General features: G+C 31.2%; 2 protein-coding genes across 5 annotated transcripts; one reads left to right on the forward strand and one right to left on the reverse strand.

Moving 5' to 3' along the window:
- Positions 1-977: 977 nt before the first annotated feature.
- Positions 978-16,419, forward strand: LOC111684795 (juvenile hormone esterase-like). 3 transcript variants are annotated; one of them, XM_046955199.1, is made up of 7 exons: positions 7,014-7,138; positions 7,309-7,461; positions 12,723-12,988; positions 13,054-13,197; positions 14,702-15,601; positions 15,664-15,962; positions 16,024-16,419. In XM_046955199.1, exons 3-7 carry the CDS (start codon positions 12,779-12,781, stop codon positions 16,208-16,210), a joined length of 1,740 nt encoding a protein of 579 aa, XP_046811155.1. In that variant the 5' UTR covers positions 7,014-7,138; positions 7,309-7,461; positions 12,723-12,778; the 3' UTR covers positions 16,211-16,419. The 3 variants fall into 3 exon arrangements, with proteins under 3 accessions (XP_046811153.1, XP_046811155.1, XP_046811154.1); XM_046955197.1 differs by lacking the exons at positions 7,014-7,138; positions 7,309-7,461 and adding an exon at positions 978-1,193; XM_046955198.1 differs by having other exon boundaries at positions 7,014-7,461.
- An 836-nt stretch (positions 16,420-17,255) lies between these two features.
- LOC111684805 lies at positions 17,256-21,948 on the reverse strand. Of its 2 annotated transcripts, XM_046955223.1 has the most exons (3): positions 21,650-21,948; positions 21,386-21,553; positions 17,256-17,615 (listed from the first exon to the last, which is right to left on the reverse strand). In XM_046955223.1, exons 1-3 carry the CDS (start codon positions 21,906-21,908, stop codon positions 17,365-17,367), a joined length of 678 nt encoding a protein of 225 aa, XP_046811179.1. In that variant the 5' UTR covers positions 21,909-21,948; the 3' UTR covers positions 17,256-17,364. The 2 variants fall into 2 exon arrangements, with proteins under 2 accessions (XP_046811179.1, XP_046811180.1); XM_046955224.1 differs by lacking the exon at positions 21,386-21,553.
- Between the last annotated feature and the right edge of the window lie 3,148 nt (positions 21,949-25,096).

Genomic DNA, 25,096 nt, shown 5'->3' on the forward strand with positions numbered 1-25,096 from the left:
ATTCTATAGTCCAGACTATAGACTATTCTATAGTCCAGACTATAGACTATTCTATAGTCCAGACTATAGACTATTCTATAGTCCAGACTATAGGCTATTCTATAGTCCCGACTATAGACTATTCTATAGTCCAAACTATAGACTATCCTCCAGATTTTAGACTCTTGTATAGTACACATTATACACTATTTCGTAGTACATGCTATAAACTATTCTATAGTACAGACTATAAACTACTCTATGGCCCAGACTATAGTCAATTTTATTGTCCAGTCTGCAGACTTTTCTATAGTCAGATTATAGACTATTTCATAAGCCAGACTATAGATTATTCTATAGTCTAGTGTATTGACTATTCTATTGTCGAGTCTATAGCCTACCCAATACTTCAGAGTAGAGACTATGCTAAAGTCCACACTAGAGACTATTCTAGACTTTAGACTATAGTCCAGAGCAGCGGCGGATCCAGTTCGAGTGTTTGGGGAGAACTTTTGTTCTTTTTTAATTATTATATGCATCCATTATCTGTATCCAAACACTTGCAAGCTTTAAGATTACCAATTGTAGAGAGATGAACTTGTGTAATTGGCACACTTTGAGAAGAAAAAAAAATGTAATACTCATATGATATTTCATTGTAAATAATTGTGTAAAAAAATATCTTTACAATGTTGCAAATTTAGCAAGGAGTTTTGTGTAGTATTGTTAGTTTTTGTAAAATTTATAAAAAAAAGCACACAACAGTTAAAGTAGAATAATTATTTAAATTGTATTTTGTTTTCTAGTTTTTTTTTTTTTGTGCAAATAAATTACCTGCCATTGTGGTTATCGGTTTTGATAATAATAACAACAACAATAATATCAAAATAAAATTATTTAACAAAAATAATAGTAAAATGGCAAACCAGCAAAATTGTTTTTTTTTTTATAAAAGAAAATTTAAATTTAAGAAATTTTCAGTAGTTAAACATCATTTGATCTATAAAGTTTATCGCGTGGAAAAAAAGGAAACTAAAAAATAACGAAAAATTTAGTTTAAATTATTTAATTGTTGGTAAAATATTTTCGAGTTTGAGAGATCTGTTATACAGTGTTGAAGTTCCTTATTTACCATACGAATTGTGGTGATTGGATTTACATCATGTTTAAATTTAAAGAAATCTTAACCGAAGATTTTAAAGCTGGTTTAAAAGGTTTATTATATTGATTAGTATTATTTCAATTACATATATTTTATTTCAAGTAGAATATGTACTCTATAGACATAATGTTATCAACTAATAAACAACAACTGCTAACACTTCTAATAACTAAGGTCAAGTATCAGGATTTTCTAAACATTCTTTATGCGATTCTATAGACTAATACAAAGACTTAAGTAATAGTCCATAAACGTTCCCATAGTCAGTCCAAATACTAATCTAGATCTAGATCCATAAAATAATCAATCATCAATAGATAAGTCAATAGACTTACTCATAGCTTAGTCAATAGCACTTACTAAAGATATATCCACAAACTTTTCTATAGACTAATCAGTAGTCCTGTGTCTGCTTCATAGACTAGTTTCTAGACAAGTCAATAGATTTAGTTTATATATCAATTGAAAGACTACTTTATTAATAGACTATCTCTAAATCAATAGCCCAGTCCAAAGACTAGTCAACCGACTCGTTAATAGTATAAACCCTAGAGAAGTTCAACGATTAGTCAACAGGTTAGTTCATAGATTAATTCATACATTAGTCAATAAATTACAAAATCTAACTTGCAAAAACAAACTAGTCCATTAAGTGGTCCTTATCAGATGAAGAATTTGCATCACTATCGATTTTTTCATCGCTTGAGACGACTTGTATTTCAGTGAAAATTTTAGCACTTTGGCAAACTAATTGAGAGATTTAATCAAATAGAAAGTAAATGTTTAAGTTCTGGTATATTCCAAAATGATCCAAAAAATAACAACCACTAGTTGGGACCATTGTAAGTGATATTCTCAAGGCAGTAAGTCACTCAAATCAAGTACTTAATTATTGAGTTTCAAGATGACCTTTATATTATTGCGCAAAATACAGCAGTTATCATTAGGTAAAATGTCTGAAATCCTAATCATATCTTTACAATGTTTGCCAGCATCTTAAAAAAAATAAGAGATCAACTTGATTCTTCCTCGCTTTGTCAAGTTGGGGAATAATAGGCATCATAAAAACAAACTACGATAGTTCCACTCATAACCACTCCGCTATAATAAATGTCAAATCGGCAAGAGCATCTTTCAATTATGAACGAAGTAATTTTCAAATATATCCGGTTACTCGAAGATTTCGGGCCGTCCATACCGGCCATCACTACTTATATCCAATGCTTATAACAATGACAATCAATGTGCCTCCTATTTATACCCTACCTACACCATAGTCAGATCTATTAAAAGACATCAACCATCTTCTTTTTCTTGGACCAGGCTCCAAATATATCCAGAGCAGTATATAGAAATCTGCCGATCATACAACAATATCGGGAAGTACATAAAGACCACCACTACTTATACCCAATGCTTATAACAATGACAATCAATGTGCCACCTATTTATACCAGATATACAGCATAGTCAAGACTATAAAAAGGCATTAACCCTTTTTTTTTCTTGCACAAAACTCCTAATATATCCAGATTATAGAGTATAGAAATCTGCGGGTTTTCCAAAGCTTTCGAGAAATCTATAAAGACCACCACCACTTTCACCCAATTCTTATAACAATGACGATCAATGTTCTTTCCATTTATACCGGATATACACCATAGTCGGGTCTATTAAAAGACATCAACGCTCTTTTTTTCTTGAACCATACTCCAAATATATCCAGAGCAGAGTATAGAAATCTGCCGGTTATACAAAGATATCGGGAAGTTCATAAAGGCCACCACTACTTCCATCCAATTCTTATAACAATGACAATGTGCCTCCTATTTTTAATCTATTAAAAGACACCAATCCACTTTCTTTTCATGGACCAATACTCTGGATATGACCCTTTCTTATCCTTTCAATTCTTCTACAGAAAGTATTCCTCGCATAGTGCGGCTGAAGAATGTTTTCTGTAATGTGTTGTGTGTGCCCCCCGGGCATATTATACTTGATGACAGATCCCAGATAGGTGCTACCAATACCTCTAGTCGGCCGGACTATAAATTGGTGTTTACAGTCTTGCATATATTGAAAGGAGGTCCAACCAGAGAACCTACAGCTGTACCTACAGCTGCCCGCAGAACTATGTTCTGGCTGTGGTTAAAACCCAAATTAGCGGGAAGAGTAAGTTACGGTTTACAGACTAATGAAAGGTAAAGTCAATATTTCGGGATAAGTTCGGTGCTGTTGCCGAAACAACAGAGGAGTGACTGTGGGACTAAGCGTAGGAAATGAATTGGTATTAATTGTTTATGGTACTGTATAAATGTGGGGTATGGCGGATCTCACCCACCCGTTTACCTATAATAAATGTGTCGTATGTTTTTCTCCTATGAATGTGTAGGATAAATGAGATGTGTGCTGGGTTGTCTGATGTTGGATAAAAGGTATGATATACAAATGATACCATAATATTTTCCTTCCTTGTTCAGATATGTTCAGAGTATACTGTGTTCATATCAGAATTACCACAGTGTGTCCCTATGAGTAAGAACAAAATTTCGGCTTATTTGATAGTTTCGTACATCGGTCTACCGGTTACGTCTCTAGGTGCTGTTGTCAAATCAATGGAGACCATCCCATATGCTTGGTTGTAAACGGAAGTGATGTTTTACATCTCGGAAGTTAAGCAACGGTGCAGCAATGGTCAGATATTAGAAAGCTCAAGTACTCGAGTAAAGTGCTTGTCCATGGACCGGCTCAATCTATGTACAAAAATTGCAACACAAAGGGGCAATATTGAGTTGTTTACTTTTTAGATGAATTGAAATAGGGAAACACGCCAGATACTCACGTAAAGCACTTCGACTTCATGTAATGTATGGTCCACGACCACAAATGCGTGTATTCTTGATAAGAGTCGTGCACTGCTTAAAAATATACATGTATCGGGAACGAGTTCACTAATTTCAGAGAAACACATTCCATTATAGTATCTATAGTAAATCAATAGAGTTGGACATCCTACTGTCACCGATAAGTACCTTCGGTCTCTTTTGTACTCGTACCTCCAAAATAGTCTTCGAAGCTCCGGACCATACGTGACAGTTATATTACGTTTTCGTTTAGATATAAATGGTGTAAATAGTATGAAGATCAGATGTGAAGCAGTATGTCTTACACCGTTTCAAAAATCCGAGACACTTTCTTTTTTCGACACTTGCAAAATGTGTTTAGTCCGACTGTATTTTTATGCAAAAAAAAACATCAAGAATTTCCGATTCCTTAATACTTACAAAACCCCATTCCTCATTTGGGGATTTTTAAGAAGTCGTGATTGAGCATTTCATTTATGTTGCGTTGCCCCAATCTGCCCCAATCTCTAGAGGGCTTGGCCTATAATTTTAATAAAAAAGAATAACAGATATGGCTTTCTACGACAAAAGAGTAGATAGAGTTGGAAGATTGCATAGAATATCATTTATGAATAGGGATGAGCAGATCGCCGCTCAGTCCTCTTTAAAAACAGTTTGCCAGATTGGAATATGAAATTATATGGATCATATTATTTACAGATAGAAATTTGATAGAAACTTATTCATGTAGTATTCATAGCGATATTAGTATTTTCTCGGTGTTACAGTAACTTTCTAAAAGCGATGGGTATTAGAGTCAAATGTGATTAGATTTTTTTTAAAGTTTAACTTAATTAATACATACATTTATGTATATTATATGTATATATACATAAAATCTATGTAAATAATACCCACGTTGGCGCAACAAGTAACCAGTAATGATGATATTCAATAATATGAAAATCAACTTCTGTTATAAAAATATTCCTATGAATTCCGAAAAAAAAATTAAAAAGATAGAAAACAAGAAAACACTCAAACGACCTTTAAAATTTCTCACGTACGCCACTTTATTCAAAGTATATTTATGAAATTATCGAATCAAATTTTAAAAATTTTCCACCACTGCTGTGTTATTTTCCTTTCAACATCTAAAACTAGTCTCTACTAATCCCACTGACCGACTAACTGACCTCTGCACGTGCTAGACAGCAGAAAAAATAAAAACAAACTGCAGACACTTGACAAGATAATTAATAGATACAACTATAATGATCACAACTTGTTAATCGATCGTATCGTTAGATCGGTATACTATAGGATTTAAAACAACAACCGTTGGTTTGGCACGTGGTACACACACTTACTTGTATGTATGTATACAAATATATGTATATATGTTAATATAAACAATAGAAAGAAATGTAAACAAATAATGATAATAGATACATGTGAATATATTAACAACAAACCAATAACCTGTAAATGCGCATTTTATAACTATGTATGAACGTGTATAGTGGGAAATATTTTGTCTTGAAACTACTTGTGGGAGCAAAATTATTTTGTATAAATGCACCCTACAATTTGAGGGAAATATCTAGAATACAACATGATACATGCCCACATACAGACTAAAATATTTCGATACAACTAAGAACGTAATGACATCTACTGAGATCTTCAACAGATACTAATGTATGAACAGTTTCATGCCAAGCGGTCCAACTTTAACTCTTTGAAAACTCTGGCAGTTTTTGACCGATAGAAGTGTAATAAGTAATGATTAACGTGAAACTGTCCATATATTTAATATATAAATTTCAATGATGTGTAACTATTTACATCTTAAAAACCACTACATGTATCCAAAAGTGTAGCTATGCAACAGTTTCCATACTAGTAGGGTATATTTAAAACGACTTATGGGGGAAACAATGCCTAATGACTCACATATATATGAATCCGTGTAAATGCCATAATATTAAAAAAAAACGTGTCTATAAATCGTGTCTGGAAAAAAATGTAGATTTTAATTAATTTAAATATGTAAATTATTCTGTGATATTTAATATGTAATATTTAATTGTAATAATATCAAATAAATTATCAATATTTTATATTTTTACAATGTTTAATATAATGTCAACATTCATGTTAATAATATGAATAAAAATAATAAAATTAATATAAATTTAACAAATAGCGGATTGAAAGCTCCACATGGCCAAGAATTCAAGCGGCGCTTAGATTCCATCTTTGGGTAAATTGTTATTTTAATTCTTCTGAAATAATAGTTCTATCCCATCCACCTATCTATCTATCTATATATCTATCTATCTATCTATCTATCTATCTATCTATCTATCTATCTATCTATCTATCTATCTATCTATCTATCTATCTATCTATCTATCTATCTATCTATCTATCTATCTATCTATCTATCTATCTATCCATCTATCTATCTATCTATCTATCTATCTATCTATCTATCTATCTATCTATCTATCTATCTATCTATCTATCTATCTATCTATCTATCTATCTATCTATCTATCTAGGATCAACTTCTTTTCTTCTCACTTACATATACTAACACTTCTTTATACTTTAAATTATGACATCCAACTGATCTTATAGATGTCCAAATTGCTGTGTATCACCACAGTTTGTCTCTCTATAAACACGATGTCTACGCATAAAACTCGTATAAAAATACGCTGCTCTTATTGGTTCATCATTTTACGAACATTTGAAAGTAATACCCGATTTGTATACTCCAACAGGTGTTGAGTTGTAGGTTTGTCTTACAAATAAAAAATACGACAAACGATACGAGTGTATGTTTAAAGTTGTTCTTGTTATTTTTTCCCAATATTTCATAGTATTTGTTGTATAGATTTAAGTGTTAATCGATCAATGAGTTTGATATAGTTTTTTTTTTTTGTCGAGTTGAGAGGTTTTTATTATTTCGGATTTTTATTTGTTTTGTGAATATAACCGTAACGTAAAGTGTTAAAATTCTTCAGACGGTTTCTGTTGGTCTAAGATCAATGTTCAAGACGTGTTTCTTTTTTGTGCGAATAAAATAAAAATCAAACTAAAATTTACGATATTTGGCAAAACATAAAGAGTATATCCATATAAAGTAAATTTTGAAGAAGAAGTGTTTTATATTTAAAAAATATATTATTATCGAAATATAAATAAAAAAATTATTTGAAAATATAAATTTATGCACACAAAGAAATAAAATCACAATTTTTTAAATAAAAAAAAAATAATAATCGAAACTATTGGCTTTTATACTAATTAAAGGTTTACCTGAATTATTTTAATAACAATTTATCTGAATTAATTGTTAAATAAAACAAGTTGCTTATATTGCCAAAGGAGTGTTAATTATATAACAATAAAAAATATCGAAATACAATTGATAATTATTATCCTGAAATAATTGTCAAAATAACGGTAAATATTAAAGATATTAAAAATTTTAATTTAATTTTGTACAGATTTGAAAAGAAAATTTATGCAAATATGTAATTTTCTACTTAGACGGATTACACAGGGCAACAAAATTTAAAAAATTTTAAACTGAATAATGAATGTATATTTTCATGAAATTATCCAATATAAAAAAGAAGACAAAAATCTATAAAAAAATATTTATTTTTAAGTTCAAAATCTAAACATTGATAATTTTTAAATGGTAGTGAATTTTTAAATTTTCCACTTAGATAGGTTAACTGAGCTATAATCAACGCTACTAAATGATGCTTCAAAAATTCGACTGATCTATAATCAAGGCTAAAAATGAACCTACTGTCAAGGTTATAGATAGCCCAATAACCAAGGCTACAGATTAGTTCGCAGTTAATGCTATACACAGGTTTATGATCATATTATATATTTGCCTATAAATTTAGTCTCAATATATACTACATTCATTCTATACTAAAAACCAAGTCTTAAGTCTAGCCTATCAAAACAGGCTATAGTTTTTAGTAGAGACAGGCTACAGTCTATAGTTTTGATTATAGAAAGTATTATAGAATAGTATATAGTCTTGACTATAGAACAGTCTATAGTCTAGACTATAGAATAGACTATAATCTAGCCTATAGAACAGTCTATAGTCTAGACTATAGAACAGTCTATCGTCTAGACTATAGAACAGTCTATCGTCTAGACTATAGAACAGTCTATAGTCTAGACTGTAGAGCAGTCTATAGTCTAGACTATAGAACAGTCTATAGTCTATACTATAGAACAGTCTATAGTCTAGACTATAGAACCGTCTATAGTCTAGACTATAGAACAGTCTATAGTCTAGACTATAGAACAGTCAATAGTCTAGACTATAAAGCAGTCTATTGTCTAGACTATAAAACAGTCTATTGTCTAGACTATAGAACAGTCTATAGTCTAGACTATAGAACAGTCCCTAGTCTCTACTAAAGAACAGTCTATAGTCTGGACTATAGAATAGTCTATAGTCTGGACTATAGAATAGTCTATAGCCTGGACTATAGAATAGTCTATAGTCTGGGCTATAGAACAGTCTATAGTCTGGGCTATAGAATTGTCTATAGTCTTGGCTATAAAATAGTCAGTAGTCTGGACTATAGAACAGTCTATAGTCTGGGCTATGGAACAGTCTATAGTCTGGGCTATGGAACAGTCTATAGGCTGGACTATAGAACAGTCTATAGGCTGGAGTATAGAACAGTCTATAGTCTGGAGTATAGAAAAGTCTATAGTCTGGGCTATGGAACAGTCTATAGTCTAGACTATAGAACAATCTATAGTCTAGACTATAGAACAGTCTCTAGTCTAGACTATAGAACAGTCTCTAGTCTAGACTATAGTCCAGACTATAGAAATATAGTCTGGGCTATAGAACAGTGTATAGTCTGGACTATAGAACAGTCTATAGTCTGGGCTATGGAACAGTCTATAGTCTAGACTATAGAACAGTCTATAGTCTAGACTATAGAACAGTCTATAGTCTAGACTATAGAACAGTCTATAGTCTAGACTATAGAACAGTCTATAGTCTAGACTATAGAACAGTCTATAGTCTAGACTATAGAACAGTCTATAGTCTAGACTATAGAACAGTCTATAGTCTAGACTATAGAACAGTCTATAGTCTAGACTATAGAACAGTCTATAGTCTAGACTATAGAACAGTCTATAGTCTAGACTATAGAAGAGTCTATAGAACAGTTAATTTAAAATTAAAAATTTTAAAAAACAATGAAATTATTACTGTTTAAAATTTACATTTCTATTTTTAAATAAATAAGTATTAATAGAAACGTTATTTTAAGCAGACAACTTAATGATTAAGGTCTGGTCAAGAAAAAGAAAAGAATTTCAACTATTATTTTCTCTTAAACCATAAATAGTCAGACATAATCGTTCATATGGCCAATTTTCTTAATTTGTTAAACTTTCTTTTATCTCACACGCAATAACAATAAAATCAGTAACTAACAGGTAAATAAAATAGCAAAACAATATGACTAATAAATGTCGCCACAGTACATATTTGGTTACCGAAAATGAAAAATAAAATAATTTCAGACCTACCACAACACCAAATATACATAGCTGGAGGCTAAATGTCTGCCACTCAAAATTAATCTAAAAAAAATAAAACTAAAATCAGTATGGACAACTTAACGACAGTAGCACACACAATAATAATCATTTAAAAAGCCCCATAAAACTAAATGAAACGATTAAATAAAAAAAATAAATAAATATAGAAATACTCTTGGAAATTAATTCCAAAAATAGCGATGAACGTCATCATCATCAACATTGTGAATGGATGTTGACAAAGTTTGCTGATGTTAAATGTGTATGTGTGTACATATGTAGCCACAATAGATTCCCACAAATAATTTTGCATAATTAAAAAAAAAAACAAATAACAGTCAAAAAATGTATAAAAATGGTAATATTTTGTCTTTTTCTTTAATAAATGTTGACATCATAGTAGTTTTTAATGGATCTATTAGGTGTTTTAATCTAAAAACTGCGAATATTAAAATAAAATCAAAAAAAAAAGTAAATTCATTGATCGTTCATTGGAATAAAACCAAAATTAAATGTTAAGATAAAGCATTAATCTATAATTTCGTGTTAATTTCCTTCAAAATAATTGTTGTGCTTTAGCTACAAACTTTATTATATCTCTATCGGTGTTTGTCAGTTGACTACAGCCTCGATTCTCAAGACTTTGGTAATAATATATGTTTTAACTTATCAAATACCCAAAAAAAACATTATTCAAACAAAGTCCAAAACAAACATTTTCAAACACTTCAATGTGTTGAATCCGTTAGGACTTGTTAGTAATTTTGCAATTATATAACAGTAAAACAGTCGGTTTTGTAAGGAATCGCTATGAACAAGCAAGCGTAGATCCCCGGGGGTGAGTATGAACAATCTTTAGGTTTGATTATAGATCAATAATAGATCAGTCCGTAGTCATGACTAAATATTTGGCAATAGATTTGAATATAGATTGGTCTATAGATTAGTCTATAGTCTTGACTATAGATTAGTCCATAGTTTTGACTATAGAATAGTCTATAGTCTTGACTATAGATTAGTCTATACCCTTGACTTTAGAATAGTCTATAGTCTTGACTATAGATTAGTCAAAAGTCGTGACTATAGATTAGTCTATAATCCTGACTATGTATTATTCTATAGTCTTGACTAAAGTTTAGTCTATAATTCTGACTATGAATTAGTCTATAGTCTTGACTATAGATTATTGTTTAGTCTTGACTATAGATTATTGTTTAGTCTTGACTATAGATTAGTCTATAGTCTTGAATATAGATTAGTCTATAGTCTTGAATATAGATTAGTCTATAGTCTTGACTATAGATTAGTCTACAGTCTTGACTATAGATCAGTCTATAGCCTTGACTATAGATTAGTCTATAGTCCTGACTATAGATTAGTCTATAGTCTTGACTATAGATTAGTCTATAGTCTTGACTATAGATTAGTCTATAGTCTTGACTATAGATTAGTCTATAGTCTTGACTATAGATTGTCTATAGTCTTGACTATAGATTAGTCTATAGTCTTGACTATAGATTAGTCTATAGTCTTGACTATAGATTAGTCTATAGTCTTGACTATAGATTAGTCTATAGTCTTGACTATAGATTAGTCTATAGTCTTGACTATAGATTAGTCTATAGTCCTGACTATAGATTAGTCTATAGTCTTGACTATAGATCAGTCTATAGTCTTGACTATAGATCAGTCTATAGTCTTGACTATAGATCTGTCTATAGTCTTGACTATAGATCAGTCTATAGTCTTGACTATAGATCAGTCTATAGTCTTGACTATAGATCAGTCTATAGTCTTGACTATAGATCAGTCTATAGTCTTGACTATAGATCAGTCTATAGTCTTGACTATAGATCAGTCTATAGTCTTGACTATAGATCAGTCTATAGTCTTGACTATAGATCAGTCTATAGTCTTGACTATAGATCAGTCTATAGTCTTGACTATAGATCAGTCTATAGTCTTGACTATAGATCAGTCTATAGTCTTGACTATAGATCAGTCTATAATCTTGACTATAGATTCTTGACTATAGATTAGTCAATAGTCTTGACTATAGATTAGTCTATTGTCTTGACTATAGATTAGTCGATAGTCTTGTCTATAGATTAGTCTATAGTCTTGTCTATAGATTAGTCTATAGTCTTGTCTATAGATTAGTCTATAGTCTTGTCTATAGATTGGTCTATAGTCTTGACTATAGATTGGTCTATAGTCTTGACTATAGATTAGTCTATAGACTTGACTATAGATAAGTCTATAGTCTTAACTATAGATTAGTCTTGACTATAGATTAGTCTATAGTCTTGACTATAGATTAGTCTATAGTCTTGACTATAGATTAGTCTATAGTCTTGACTATAGATTAGTCTATAGTCTTTACTATATATTAGTCTATAGTCTTGTCTATAAATTGGTCTATAGTCTTGACTATAGATCAGACTATAGTCTTGACTATAGATCAGACTATAGTCTTGACTATAGATCAGTCTATAGTATTGACTATAGATTAGTCTCTATTTTTGACTTTAAGTCTGTCTATTGTCTTGTCTAAAGATCTGTATTCAGTCTATAATCCTAACAATATAACTGTTTATTGACTTCCAATCTAAAAATAAAAACAAATTTACACATTAAACTTGTTTACAAGTTAAAAAATATGTTATTGATACACTATATATTTATTATGCTAGACACTAAGTTGCTTAAAATTCTAAAATGATCGTAAGCAAATATTATGCACTCCAGGGAATTCCCCTTCCTTCGAAGACAACTACACATTTTGTTATTCTCCATGTGTGAATAAATAATTTTACGAACTCTAATAAAAATAACATTTTTATAGAGTAAAACGATCGTGTTAATGTGACATTTATCGCACAAACAGATTTATTAATGAAAACAAAATAATACAGAATAATAAACGTTGAAACTTAAGAGATCATAATTTACATGCAAATTAGAATAAAATGTGGTCTAAATATGCAAATGATTATCACACTTATGCATAAATTGTGTTTTTGATCGCACATTTCAAATTCAAATTAAATTCATTCAGTTGTTTTTGTTGTTCTTTTAGTTTAGACTTATTTATGTTTATTTATCTTATTTCCTTTTTGCAGATTTTCTTGATTATAACCAGAAACGACAGCGTCTTCACTATCGTAAAATTATAGATATGACGTTAAAACTTTTATTTATGCTAATTATGCCTTTGGCTTATACGGTTGTCAGTCAGTTTCTAGAGAGTCGCTTCACATCGACTGTATGTTCAGACAAAGCGGGCTGTATGCGGGGTCGTTTAATGCGTGGTTATAATACGCCTTTATTTGAGGCTTTTATGGGTATACCGTATGCTTTGCCGCCATTGGGAGAATTGAGATTTAGTGTGAGTATAGGAATCTGAGTAATTTATATTGGAATTTTGAAAAAATATATATAATTTCTTTTTAGAGTCCCAAGGAGTTTCCGAAATGGGAAAATACCTTAAATGCCTTTGAAGCTAAACCAGATTGTATACAAAAGAATTATTTATTGCCAACATATCCGGTATCGGGTAGTGAGGACTGTTTGTATTTGAATGTTTATAGACCTTTGGTAAGTAAAGTTTAAGTCAAAAAAAAGCTATTTGACCAAAACTTATATAATTGACTATGATTTGTGTAATTCTTACAATATCTTTAGATCAGTTTAATAGTTTGGTTTGATCCAGACTACACGCTATAGTCAAATCTTGACTGCTATCCAAACATTTGCCCAAATTTTTAAGATAAGTTTACGCCTAAATGCAGACTATATCCCGGACTATAACTCAGACTTTAGTTCACGCTATAGTCCAGATTTATGTTCAAACTGTAGTCCAGACTTTAGATTATAGACCTGACTTTAGTACAGAATACATTTCTACATATTACCCGTTATGATCTAAACTATAATCCAGACTATAATGTAGAATATAGTCCAAAACTACATTCTAGACCATAGTCTAGACCACAGTTAATACTATAGTTTGGACTATAGGCTGGACTATAGTTTCGACTATAGGTTGGACTATAGTTTCGACTATAGTCTGGACTATAGCTTCGACTATAGTCTGGACTATAGTTTCGACTATAGTCTGTACTGTAGTTTCGACTATAGTCTGAACTATAGTTCCGACTATAGTCTGGACTATAGTTTCGACTATAGTCTAAACAATAGTTTCGACTATAGCCTAGACTATAGTTTCGACTATAGTCTAGATCAATACGAGTTATTTAGTCTGACTATATTTCCACATATTACCCATTATGATCTAAACTATAATCCATACTATAATGCAGAATATAGTCCAAAACTACATTCTAGACAATAGTCTAGACCACTGTTAAGACTATAGTTTAGACTATAGTCTGTATTGTAGTTTCGACTATAGTTTCGACTATAATCTGGACTATAGCTTCGACTATATTCTGGACTATAGTTTCGACTATAATCTTGATCAATACGGGTTATTTAGTCCAGACCAGCCACGGACTCCTTTCCTTCCGTAGATCCGCGCCTGGTCCAGCCTATATTTAAAACTAAAGCCCTGACTTTAGTTCAGACAATAGTTCTTAACGTTAGCCCAGACCTTAGAACAGACTTATATTCAAGGCTTTAATATAGGTTGTAGTCTAGGCACATTGATCCTGATTACGGTTCAAGCATTGCTCCAGACTATAGTCATAAATATGCTTAGTCAAAGATTTCGTCTACACTTTATTCCTGACTTTACTACATACTATATGCCAAGCTATAATAAAGGCTATAGACCAGGTCAAGTTTATAACCCTTCCCTATCCTATAGCCAGATTACAGTCTACACTTTAGAATAGACTATAATAATAGGTCCAGAATACGTTCAAGTATAGTTTACGTTGAAATATAGTTTATATTTTGTTCAGACCATAGATCAGACTACAGGCGGGAATATAGTACAGACTATAGTCCAGACTATAACTATAGTCCAGAATGCAGTCCAGATTACGCTTAAATATAGTCCATTTATATATACAATAGTCCAGACCATAGTCCAGATTATAGCTGACTGCTAAGTGTTTCTATATCTTCTTCATTTTAGCATCATCACAACACTCACAAATTACCCGTTATGATCTATATACATGGCGGCGGTTGGTTTAGTGGTACTGCCAATCCTGCCATAACAGGTCCCGAATATATTATGGATACCGAGCAAGTTATATTAGTGACATTTTCCTATCGATTAGGAGCATTAGGTTTTCTTTCTACCGGTGATGCAAATATACCCGGAAATTTTGGTTTAAAAGATCAACTATTAGCCATGAAATGGGTACAAAATAATATAGCGGCCTTTGGTGGTGACCAGGAAAAGGTAACGATATTTGGACAAAGTGTTGGTGGTGTATCGGCACATATGCATATGTTAAGTCCTCAGGCGGAGGGTTTATTCCAGGGCGTAATAGCTTTAAGTGGCACCGCTAATGTACCGTTTGCAATTAACGATCATCCGTTGGAACAAGCCCTACGTACCGCCGAATTGTGTGGTATTGAAAATGCCACAAATCTAAGTACGAAAGAACTGTTAAACTCGTTAAGAGCGGTGGATGTTGATATTTTAATACGAGCAGGAGATGGTTTAAAATTTTGGAGTGTAGATCATATAACAAATTATCGACCGGTTATAGAGTCTAGCGATATTAAAGATGCCTTTTTAACACGACATCCAGAGGATATTTTAAGAAGTGGAGACTATAAACCGGTACCTTTTATGTTGGGAACAGTACCCAAGGAGGGGGCAGTAAGAGTTGCTGCCATTATGGAGTCACAGGAGTTAAAGGAATCATTTAATAAGGATTTCTATAATATATTACAAAAATTTTTGGATTTCCCCACTCATCTGGAGGGCAAACAGTTGGCAAGCAAAATGAAGAGAATTATACAGGAATATTTTAAAGGTGAAGAGGAGTTAAATGATAATACCAGACAGGGATTTTTAGATGTAAGTTATATTTTCAAAATTTTCACTTCTAGTTAAAAAAAATAAATTTTTTCTTAATCCAGCTGGTCACAGAACGTGGTTTTCATCATCCTTATTATAATGCCATCAAAAACTATATCAATACTATCGATACCAAATCATATCCTATATATTTATATAGTTTTAACTATTCTGGTCCATATTCTTACTCTACCCTCTATACCGGAGGTTTGTCATCTCTTGACTATGGTGTTGTACACTGTGATGATCTCATTTATCTATTTAGATCTCCTCTATTATTTCCCGATTTTCCCAAAGATTCTCGGCATGCCAAAGTCTTACAATTATTTGTTGGGAATTTTGTGCATTTTGCTAAATATCGGTATGTTTTGTAATTTTAATGATTTGTATTTGTATATAATAAAAATATCTTACTCTTCTAGAGAGCCTCGCTCAAGTCCACCCCTTAAGAGATGTAATAAATCTACATTCCAACGTAAACCTGATACCATCTGTGACTATCAACTATTTGAAAATGGTAATTTAGAAAGTTCTACAAATATTTTAAAGACTGATAATAAATTTAATGTAGAACATATGAAATTTTGGGATGATATCTTAAGAGAATGAATGCATCAAATGCGATAGTTTTAAGTGTGAGTGTGTGTAATATTTATACCAAAAACAAGTATTAGATCGAATCTTTAAAATAGACTTTTAACATATATTGTTTGTAAATATTTAGGTAAAATATTTATGTATTTAAGTAGGTATATAAGTATGTATGTATATTTTTGTATTGAAAATAATATAATAAATAATTTTATAAAATTCAAAAATATATTTGTTTGAATTATATTTTCTATAGTGTGCACTGTTGACTAATTACGAACTAGTCCATTTAAAACAAACTTTTTGAATCTTGCAGAACTAGAACTTAACTAAAACTTATCTAGAACTGAACTAGAACTGAACTAGAACTGAACTAGAACTGAACTAGAACTGAACTAGAACTGAACTAGAACTGAACTAGAACTGAACTAGAACTGAACTAGAACTGAACTAGAACTGAACTAGAACTGAACTAGAACTGAACTAGAACTGAACTAGAACTGAACTAGAACTGAACTAGAACTGAACTAGAACTGAACTAGTACTGAACTAGAACTGAACTAGTACTGAACTAGAACTGAACTAGTACTGAACTAGAACTGAACTAGAATTAAACTGGAACTGAACTAGAACTAAACTGGAACTGAACTTGAACTATTCTATCGCGTAGCCTAACGACTATTCTACGGACTTCTATCGACTATCCTACGGACTTGTCTATGGACTAACATATGGAATTGTATATATCCCGGTCAATGGAATGATTTATAGGCATATACATGGATTAGTCAATGGACTTGTCTATAGAATGGTGTCTATACACAAGTCTATGGACTAGTCTATCTATGAACTAGCTAAAACGTTAGTCCATTGACTATTCTATGGACAAGTTTATGAACTAGTCTATCGACTAATCCATCAACTATCCCAAGAAATAGTCTATAGACGAAATATGGACTATTTTAGTCTATTTATATATCTCTGAACCCTATGGAGTAGTATGTAGAAAGTTGTTTCGACTAGTCTGAACCAAGTCAAAAAAATTCATATATTAAAAATTCAATTTATTTTATTTAATTATTATATTTATTTAAAAATTTATAAGAACTTTCATAAATAAAAGGCAGTAATTAGAAATAATTTTTGCGATCGGAAAAAAAGCAAACACTTTTTCATTCAATTTCCATTTCATCGACTCGAGAACGTACACGATTTTTCCGTTTACCCTTCTTAGTTGGAGGTGGTAGAAAATTTTGCAAAAACTCTATAGTATTCGATATAGTTTCCACGCTAATATTTCCTATATGATCACGATCGAAATAAACAACGGGAACTGGTGCATCGGTAGCCACAAGATTAGCACACTGACAACGTTGATTGGGTACTGTGACTACGTCCAAACTTGAAACAGTTGTTGTAGGGGCTGTAAAAGATTGAATTGAAAGTAATAATTTTATGAATTTAACAAAAATATAAATTATTAAGTTTCCTTTTCATTTAAAATTAATGACACTGCACTTGGATGATAAAATCAAAAAAAAAAAAATATTTTATTCAATGATGTTGCTAATTTTTAGTCCATATCAATGTCAAATTAGTATTTTAAGTACAAATCAGTTGAGATAAGCATATGAGTGTGTTAGCGGTAGTTAGTTAGTATATTTTAGATTAAATTTAAAATAAAAACAATTATATTCATCAATAAATAAAACGTCAATGAGTCCAACAATTATTGGAAAATAATAAACAATACATCCATAAAACTTTGTTTGTAGGAATTTAAATGAATAAGACCCATAGTTAGTATCAAAATATTTATACATTTCTAGGAATTCTAATTAACAAATTAATACAAGTATATCGATTCTTAAATATCTACATATATAAAAAATTTAATATGAATTTCGGAAGGTATATGAACTTGGATCATTATGAATCAATTCTTTTGGATAACGAACGATAATTAATATCATGATTTACTTATTTATTTCTTGAGTATTATATTACTATATATCGATAGTAAAAGATATGTATAAGAGTGATTTTCGAACTGGGTCCTTGTAATTCAAACTCTACGTAATTTTTAAGAGTAATTACTATAAAAATATTTACTACAAGAGGTGTTAAATATGGGTAGATATTGATGTTATTTCAGATTCTTCATACTTCAAGAACACTGATTGAAAAATTCTATGGAATTACCTCCAGGAAATCAGAGCTTTTGAATATTGGACTATAGTTCCCTTCTTGGATCGATATATACTTAAGGCTTTTCCATCAATATTTGCATTCCAGCAAATAGAGACTGTCGCTGCAGATATGCTTATAAAGGAGTTGGATCGTGATCAGGGATACCTGATGACCCTTTAAAAATGTATGATACAACAAAATCGGGAAACATTTAATATTTTGAAACGAAGGCTATATGTGTTGTACCCTGTTTAGCAAATGTACCCAGCAAAAAGCTTAAAAGTAGCATTTCACTATTTTTTATTAGCATTTTAAATCATTTTTTTGAAACGCTTACAAATCACTAATTAAAAAAGTACTTACACATAGAATGAAAGTGATTTTGTTATAGAAATATCGGTCACACATAATACGAACCTGGTCTTCTTGATCATTTTTTAGTTTTGCTAAGTTCGACAAAGAGTCAATGCATTCCTGGTTGGCTCTTGTTCGTCTATGGGGTAACGATGGACTACCTTGTAGGACAAGCGCTTGTTAAAATATTAAATAACCTGAGCCGAACCGAACTGTGCCAAAAAACAACAAAACTCAAAATAAAGTATCTTCGTAACTAATTGCAAGAAACTCGTTATAAGAGTACTCACGGTAAGTACTAGTCATTGAAAAGTAAGTGCTTATATACCGAGTATTTGTTTAGATTCTTATTAAAATTTATATATAGAAGAACCTAGACACATACAACTTGCTGGCAGCAGTAAATGGACATTAGATGCTAGGTAGACATTTAAGTCGAATTACACTCTCCTTAACTAAATACTTTTGCAGTTCCAATGACAGGGAAGAATATGAAACGGTCTTCCACCCTCTAAGGAAATGCCCTGCCCAAGTCGCTTAGAGAAATAGAATAGATAGATTTTAGTTCCATGTCATAATGTCTACGGACGTTACGAAATACTAAAATATGACAATGGACCCTTAAAACTAATTTGCTGCACTTTTTTTGGTATATGGGCGAAACTATTTACTAGTCAGTGGACCAGATTATTGTCTAATCTCATCACTAGCCTACAGAGTAGTCTAAGGAATATTCCATTAATTAGTAAATTGATTAGTGTATAGTCTAGTTGTCAAACTTGTCTATTGACTAGTCTGTTAACTAGTTTAAGGATCAAACTTTAATCAATTAACTAGCCTATAAAATAGTCTATTCATTAGCCTAATTACTAGTATGTGGATTATTCTGTTTACTAGTCTATAGTCTCTGCACTAGTCTTTAAACTTTGAACTAGTGTAATAGCCCAAATAAAAGTTCTTAAACATCATGACATTCCAGAATCCGATTTCAGAAAATAAAACCATTTTTGGAAATCATTTTAAATGTAATAATTATAGTTTGTCACCTTAACATTTGTCATATTTTGCTGTAGTGTAGTCAAGAACCTATTTTTTAATAATAATATGGCGGCATTGTTTCATTTGGTTTTTGTCTTAGCTTGGATAAGATCAATTTATTATGCTTATTTTAATGCTGGCAATACTATTTTCATAAATAACAAAATATAAGCGGATGTTGTTAAAAGTAGGGGCATTGATCGATATCAGATTTGGTCATATTATAAAACAGCCCCCAATCCTTTATGTTCTACATTTAAAGGGAATTTCTAAAGAATAAATAGACCAGCTATGGATAGGTCTTTATGACTTGGATATTATATTTCCGATCATGGTTCTTATTCATTCGATATTAATATATGAAAGATGATAATCGAAATTTTTGTTTTCTTTCAAAGAATGTAAGTGAACCGATTAAATTTTAAGGCTATAATCGAGATTTCAGCCGTCTAACTATTAGTTTTTGTTTTAGAACCTCATGTGAACCGATTATTACAAAAATCTAATAAAACTAAATTCTACTGATCTTTGTGGAGATACTAAATAGAGCATATGTATAGTACAACTATAAGATTTAAAGACCTAATCGGGAATTGCGATTGTTTTGGTGCTAGAAGATATAATGAACCTATTTCAACCATTTTAATCGGATCGGATAAGTCGCTAAATGGATTCAATAAATATTTGTTTTTTTTTTACTTTATGGACATTCAAGTCATCCGATCCGTATATTGCTTACAAGGTTTATATGGATTGGAAAACAACGTCAGACAACGCTAAATAGGTTCAAGAAATGATTCTGAGTACATTTGTATACTTTAAGGTAGACAAAGCATATAAATTAATTATAGACTTTTTAGACAGCTGATCCGTAGCTTGATTTTAAGGTTTACATAAATAGTCGGAGTGACAAACGGACAAATATAGCTAAATTGTTTAAAAAACGATTTCGAGCGAATAGGTTTACTTTAAGGTAGATGAAAAGTATAATCAAATTCAAACATTGATCACAACGTTTACAAGGATGGACGAAAGGCAGAGGAATGGTTATAGCTTAATAAACTTAAAAGATGGTTCTGAGCTGATCGAGATACTTAAAGTATAGGGGTTAATATTTTTATCTGTTACACAACAGAAGTGAAGGGTTGCTATCGTTGCTAGAGGGTCTATGATCTGAACACTACAATCTTAAGGCTACTTCACACGATCACCTTTTAACAAAAAAGGGAATAAAAGTCGTATGGTTTATATTTTTTGTGTTTACACGATTGGTATAAAACAATAACAAAGTAAGATAGCAACAGCTGTTTCATAAAATTTTACACAAAAATACATCCCTGATCTAAAGCGACCTGCTTGTTTTTGAATCATGAAAATGAAAGAGAACCATACGACTGTCAAATTTTCTATCCAATATTCCCTCTTAATGTGTGATGGTTTCATAACACATTGCGTTTAGACGATCCCATCTGTACTCTTCTACACAAAATTTTGACAGATTATATTTCTTGTGTGATCGTGTAAAGTCGGCTTTATAATGCTTTAACAGATCTACACTATTGGGGATGTAAAACATTTAACCCTTAAATTACAAATTAACACATTACTTACAAAATAACGGGCGAAAGCATTCCTTAATCTGTATCCATTTCTGACAAAACTGTTTAATAAAACTATCATTTTGACTGAACAGAGTGCGAGCGGCAGCATCAACACGATTTTGCATAAAAGGCGGTATAAACGGCCATTTACCTTTAGCCGCAAAAAAGCAAATTATATCTAAGAGTCCAAAAGAATATGAAAATGAAAGATGAAATATATGAAGTATAATGAGATGAGGGCGTTATGAAGCTTTCAAATTCTATCAAAACTTACATGGTATATTGAATATTTTGAGAAAACTTTTATGTTGATCCAAACGTTTCATTGCGTAAATATTTTTTGTATCATCTTGTACCGGATGTCTTAGAGAAGAACTATCACTTGTACGATTGTGATTTTTCAACGACAGAGCAAAGGGTATCTCATCGATACGTACACTCTTTAAAAACGCCTCCGTATAGAGTAATTCATCGACGACTAGAAGTGTGTATATTGGTATTATTAAGCAAAAAAGTTTTGTTTTTAAATCCATGCTTATTCACCGCACCGTCGCGTATTTGTGTTGCAAACGTTTTGAGTTGATTTTACGAACTGAGTGTTTAGTTGGCAAAATTTTAATCGATTCATTTATGTTTTGTTTACATATAAGTCCTGTTGCATGTAATAAAGTCCTTATTTCTTTATTCAAATAGGTTAGTTGCATATAAAAACATAAAATAAAATATTTGTTTTTTTTTTTGAACACGTGAACGAAAGTTCTAGAAATTTAACAGAGACGGGGTATTAATAATTTGGTTTTGAAATATAGAAATATACCTAAAGTGCTGTTGTTTACATATCCATGGATCTAACTGAACTCGAGCAAGGATCTACTGATCTTAATGTTCAGATTAAATCGAACGATACCTTAATGTTGGGATATAACTAGCCAAATATCAGAAGCTTTTATCTGATTATTATGATCCCAATAAATACATATACATATATTTTGTTTTGTCGTTCGTTTGGACTACTGATAAGGCCTTAAATACCTCTGATATGGTCTCAGATACAGCATTTCGGAAATTCCAAATAGTCGTTCTGATATTAGACGAAATCTCAAATTGTTGCTTGCTTAACTTACCATCAGGTTTTGTTAAGGTTGACAACCAATTTATTGCTTTCGAGCCAAATTAAAATCTTTGAACTAAAGTGTAGTCTACAGTCTGGATTATAGTGTAGTCTACAGTGTGACTTAATGTTCAGTATAATCTAGTCTATAATCTGCATTATAGTCGAGTCTATAGTCTGGACTATAGTCGAGTCTATAGTCTGGAGTCTTGAGTCTGTAGTCTGGACTAAAGTTGAGTCTATAGTCTGAACTATAGTCTAGTTTATAGTCGAGTCTATATTCTGGACTATAGTCGAGTCTATAGTCGTGACTATTGTCTGAACTAAAGTCGACCCTATAGTCTGAACTGCAGTCGACTCTGTTCTATAGCCGAGTCTATAGTCTGGACTCTAGTCGAGTCTATAGTCTGGACTCTAGTCGAGTCTGTAGCCTGGACTATAGCCGAGTCTATAGCCTGCACTATAGTCGTATCTATTGTCAAAGCTATAGACTCGACTATAGTCAAGACTAAAGCCTAGTCGATAGTCTTGACTATAGCCTAGTCTATAGCCTAGTCTATAGCCTAGTCTATAGCCTAGTCTATAGCCTAGTCTATAGTCTAGTCTATAGTCTAGTCTATAGTCTAGTCTGTAGTGTTGTCTATATTTTAGACTACAGGCTAAACTATAATCTAGATTGCAGTCTAGTCTATAGTCTATAGGACTATAGTGTAGTCTATAGTATGAGCTTTGGTGTAGTCTACAGTCTGGACTATAGTCTAGTCAGTAGTCTGGACTATAGTGTAGTATATAGACTGGACTGTAGTGTGTATATGGTCTAGACTGTAATGAAGTATATAGTCAGGACAATATTGTAGCCTATAATCTGGACAGTAGTAAAGCCTACAGTTTAGACAATAGTGTAGCCTATAGTCTGGACTGTAGTCGAGTCTATAGTCTGGACAATAGTGTAGTCTACAGTCTGCACTATACTCTAGTCTATAGTCTGTAATATAGTCGAGTCTGTAGTCTGGACTGTGATGTAGTCTATAGCCCGTACTATAGTGTAGTTTATAGTCTATAGTCTGGATTATACTGTAGTCTGGATTATAGTCTATTTTCTAATTTTCTTTATTTAGTTTTCTGTACTCCCCCTCTTTCTTTGATGGCACTGTATTTCATATCTAGATTTTTCTGAAACTTTTAAAGGCTTTTAACTATCACACATTTTCCTATGTAAATTACATATACATACATACATACATACATACATACATACATACATACATACATACATACATACATACATACATACATACATACATACATACATACATACATACATACATATTGTGGGAGTTCTAAATATTAAGGACATTGAACTTTTTATGACACATTTGTTAGTAACTTTTCATGTTAATAACAGTCAATAAATTAAAAAGTTGTTGAAGTTTTACACAAAGAAACATTTAAACAATTTAATATTTTTAAAACATTTTAAAATTTTATTAAGTCGTTTTTGTTTAATTTTCTTTTTTTTTTAATGTTTAATATTATGGTGGGATTTTTGTAACTAAATAAATTTATATGTATAAACTTAAAATTAAAATAATTAAAAAACTAATTAACTAAACACATTAAATATTAAAATAAGGCACCTTTGTGATTGGCTTTTTTTTAGAATTTTTTATAAAGCTTTATAAAAAATAAATATAGTAATAATTAAATATTAATTATATTAATGAAACTATTAATTAACTAGTTGTGTGATTTTTCTTTCTAAATTAAAACTTTAATTAATAATACTAATTTCTACAGCAAGCTAAGGCACATTAACTAAACATAATTAATAGAAATAATAAATTAAATTTTATTTTACAAAACAAAATCATATGGCATTATTGTTATTATGAACTTATAAACTAATCAATTGTTTGGTAAATATTTGAGGAAGGGTTCTTTTTTTCAATTAAAAACTTTAGGCAGTATCACAGTATAACAGTTCATTTTTGTGATTGATGCAGTGAAATTCCTTTTCATTTCTATTTATAGCATTTTTCGGCGATATAACTAAACTTTTGCGATGCAAGGCTGCCGCTCTTAATTTCTTATTACGTCTCTTGCGTCGTCTGTAGATGCAGTACCAGACCACTAGAAGAAATAGAATAGGGAATTTATTTTTTTTTTTAATTTTTCTTAGCTTTAAAACTTACCTAATATAACTGCTAATACACCTCCCACACAGCCCGCTACCAGCATCCACATACTTCGTGCTTCTGCTATTTTTACTGTTGTTTTACATGTCTGAAATGTTTCAGAATCAATGGTGAAATTGTAAGGCAGTGGACAGATGGATGAATCTAAAACTTCTGCAAGAAGATGAATTTGTTAGCAATTTGTAAGTTTTGAAATGATCGAGCCCCTAGTGTGGACGATAGTATAGTCTCAAGTCTGTCACAGGTCTAGTCTTTTCTATAGTAACTAATTACAATATAGTTTAGTCTATTCTCTAGTCTATAGTCCAGTCTATAGTCTAGTTTATAGTCTAGTCTATAGTCTAGTCTATAGGCTAGTCTATAGTCTAGTCTATAGTCTAGTCTATAGTCTAGTCTATAGTCTAGTCTATAGTCT

This window comes from Lucilia cuprina, chromosome 6 (assembly GCF_022045245.1).
Source record: "Lucilia cuprina isolate Lc7/37 chromosome 6, ASM2204524v1, whole genome shotgun sequence".
Taxonomy (NCBI): domain Eukaryota; kingdom Metazoa; phylum Arthropoda; class Insecta; order Diptera; family Calliphoridae; genus Lucilia; species Lucilia cuprina.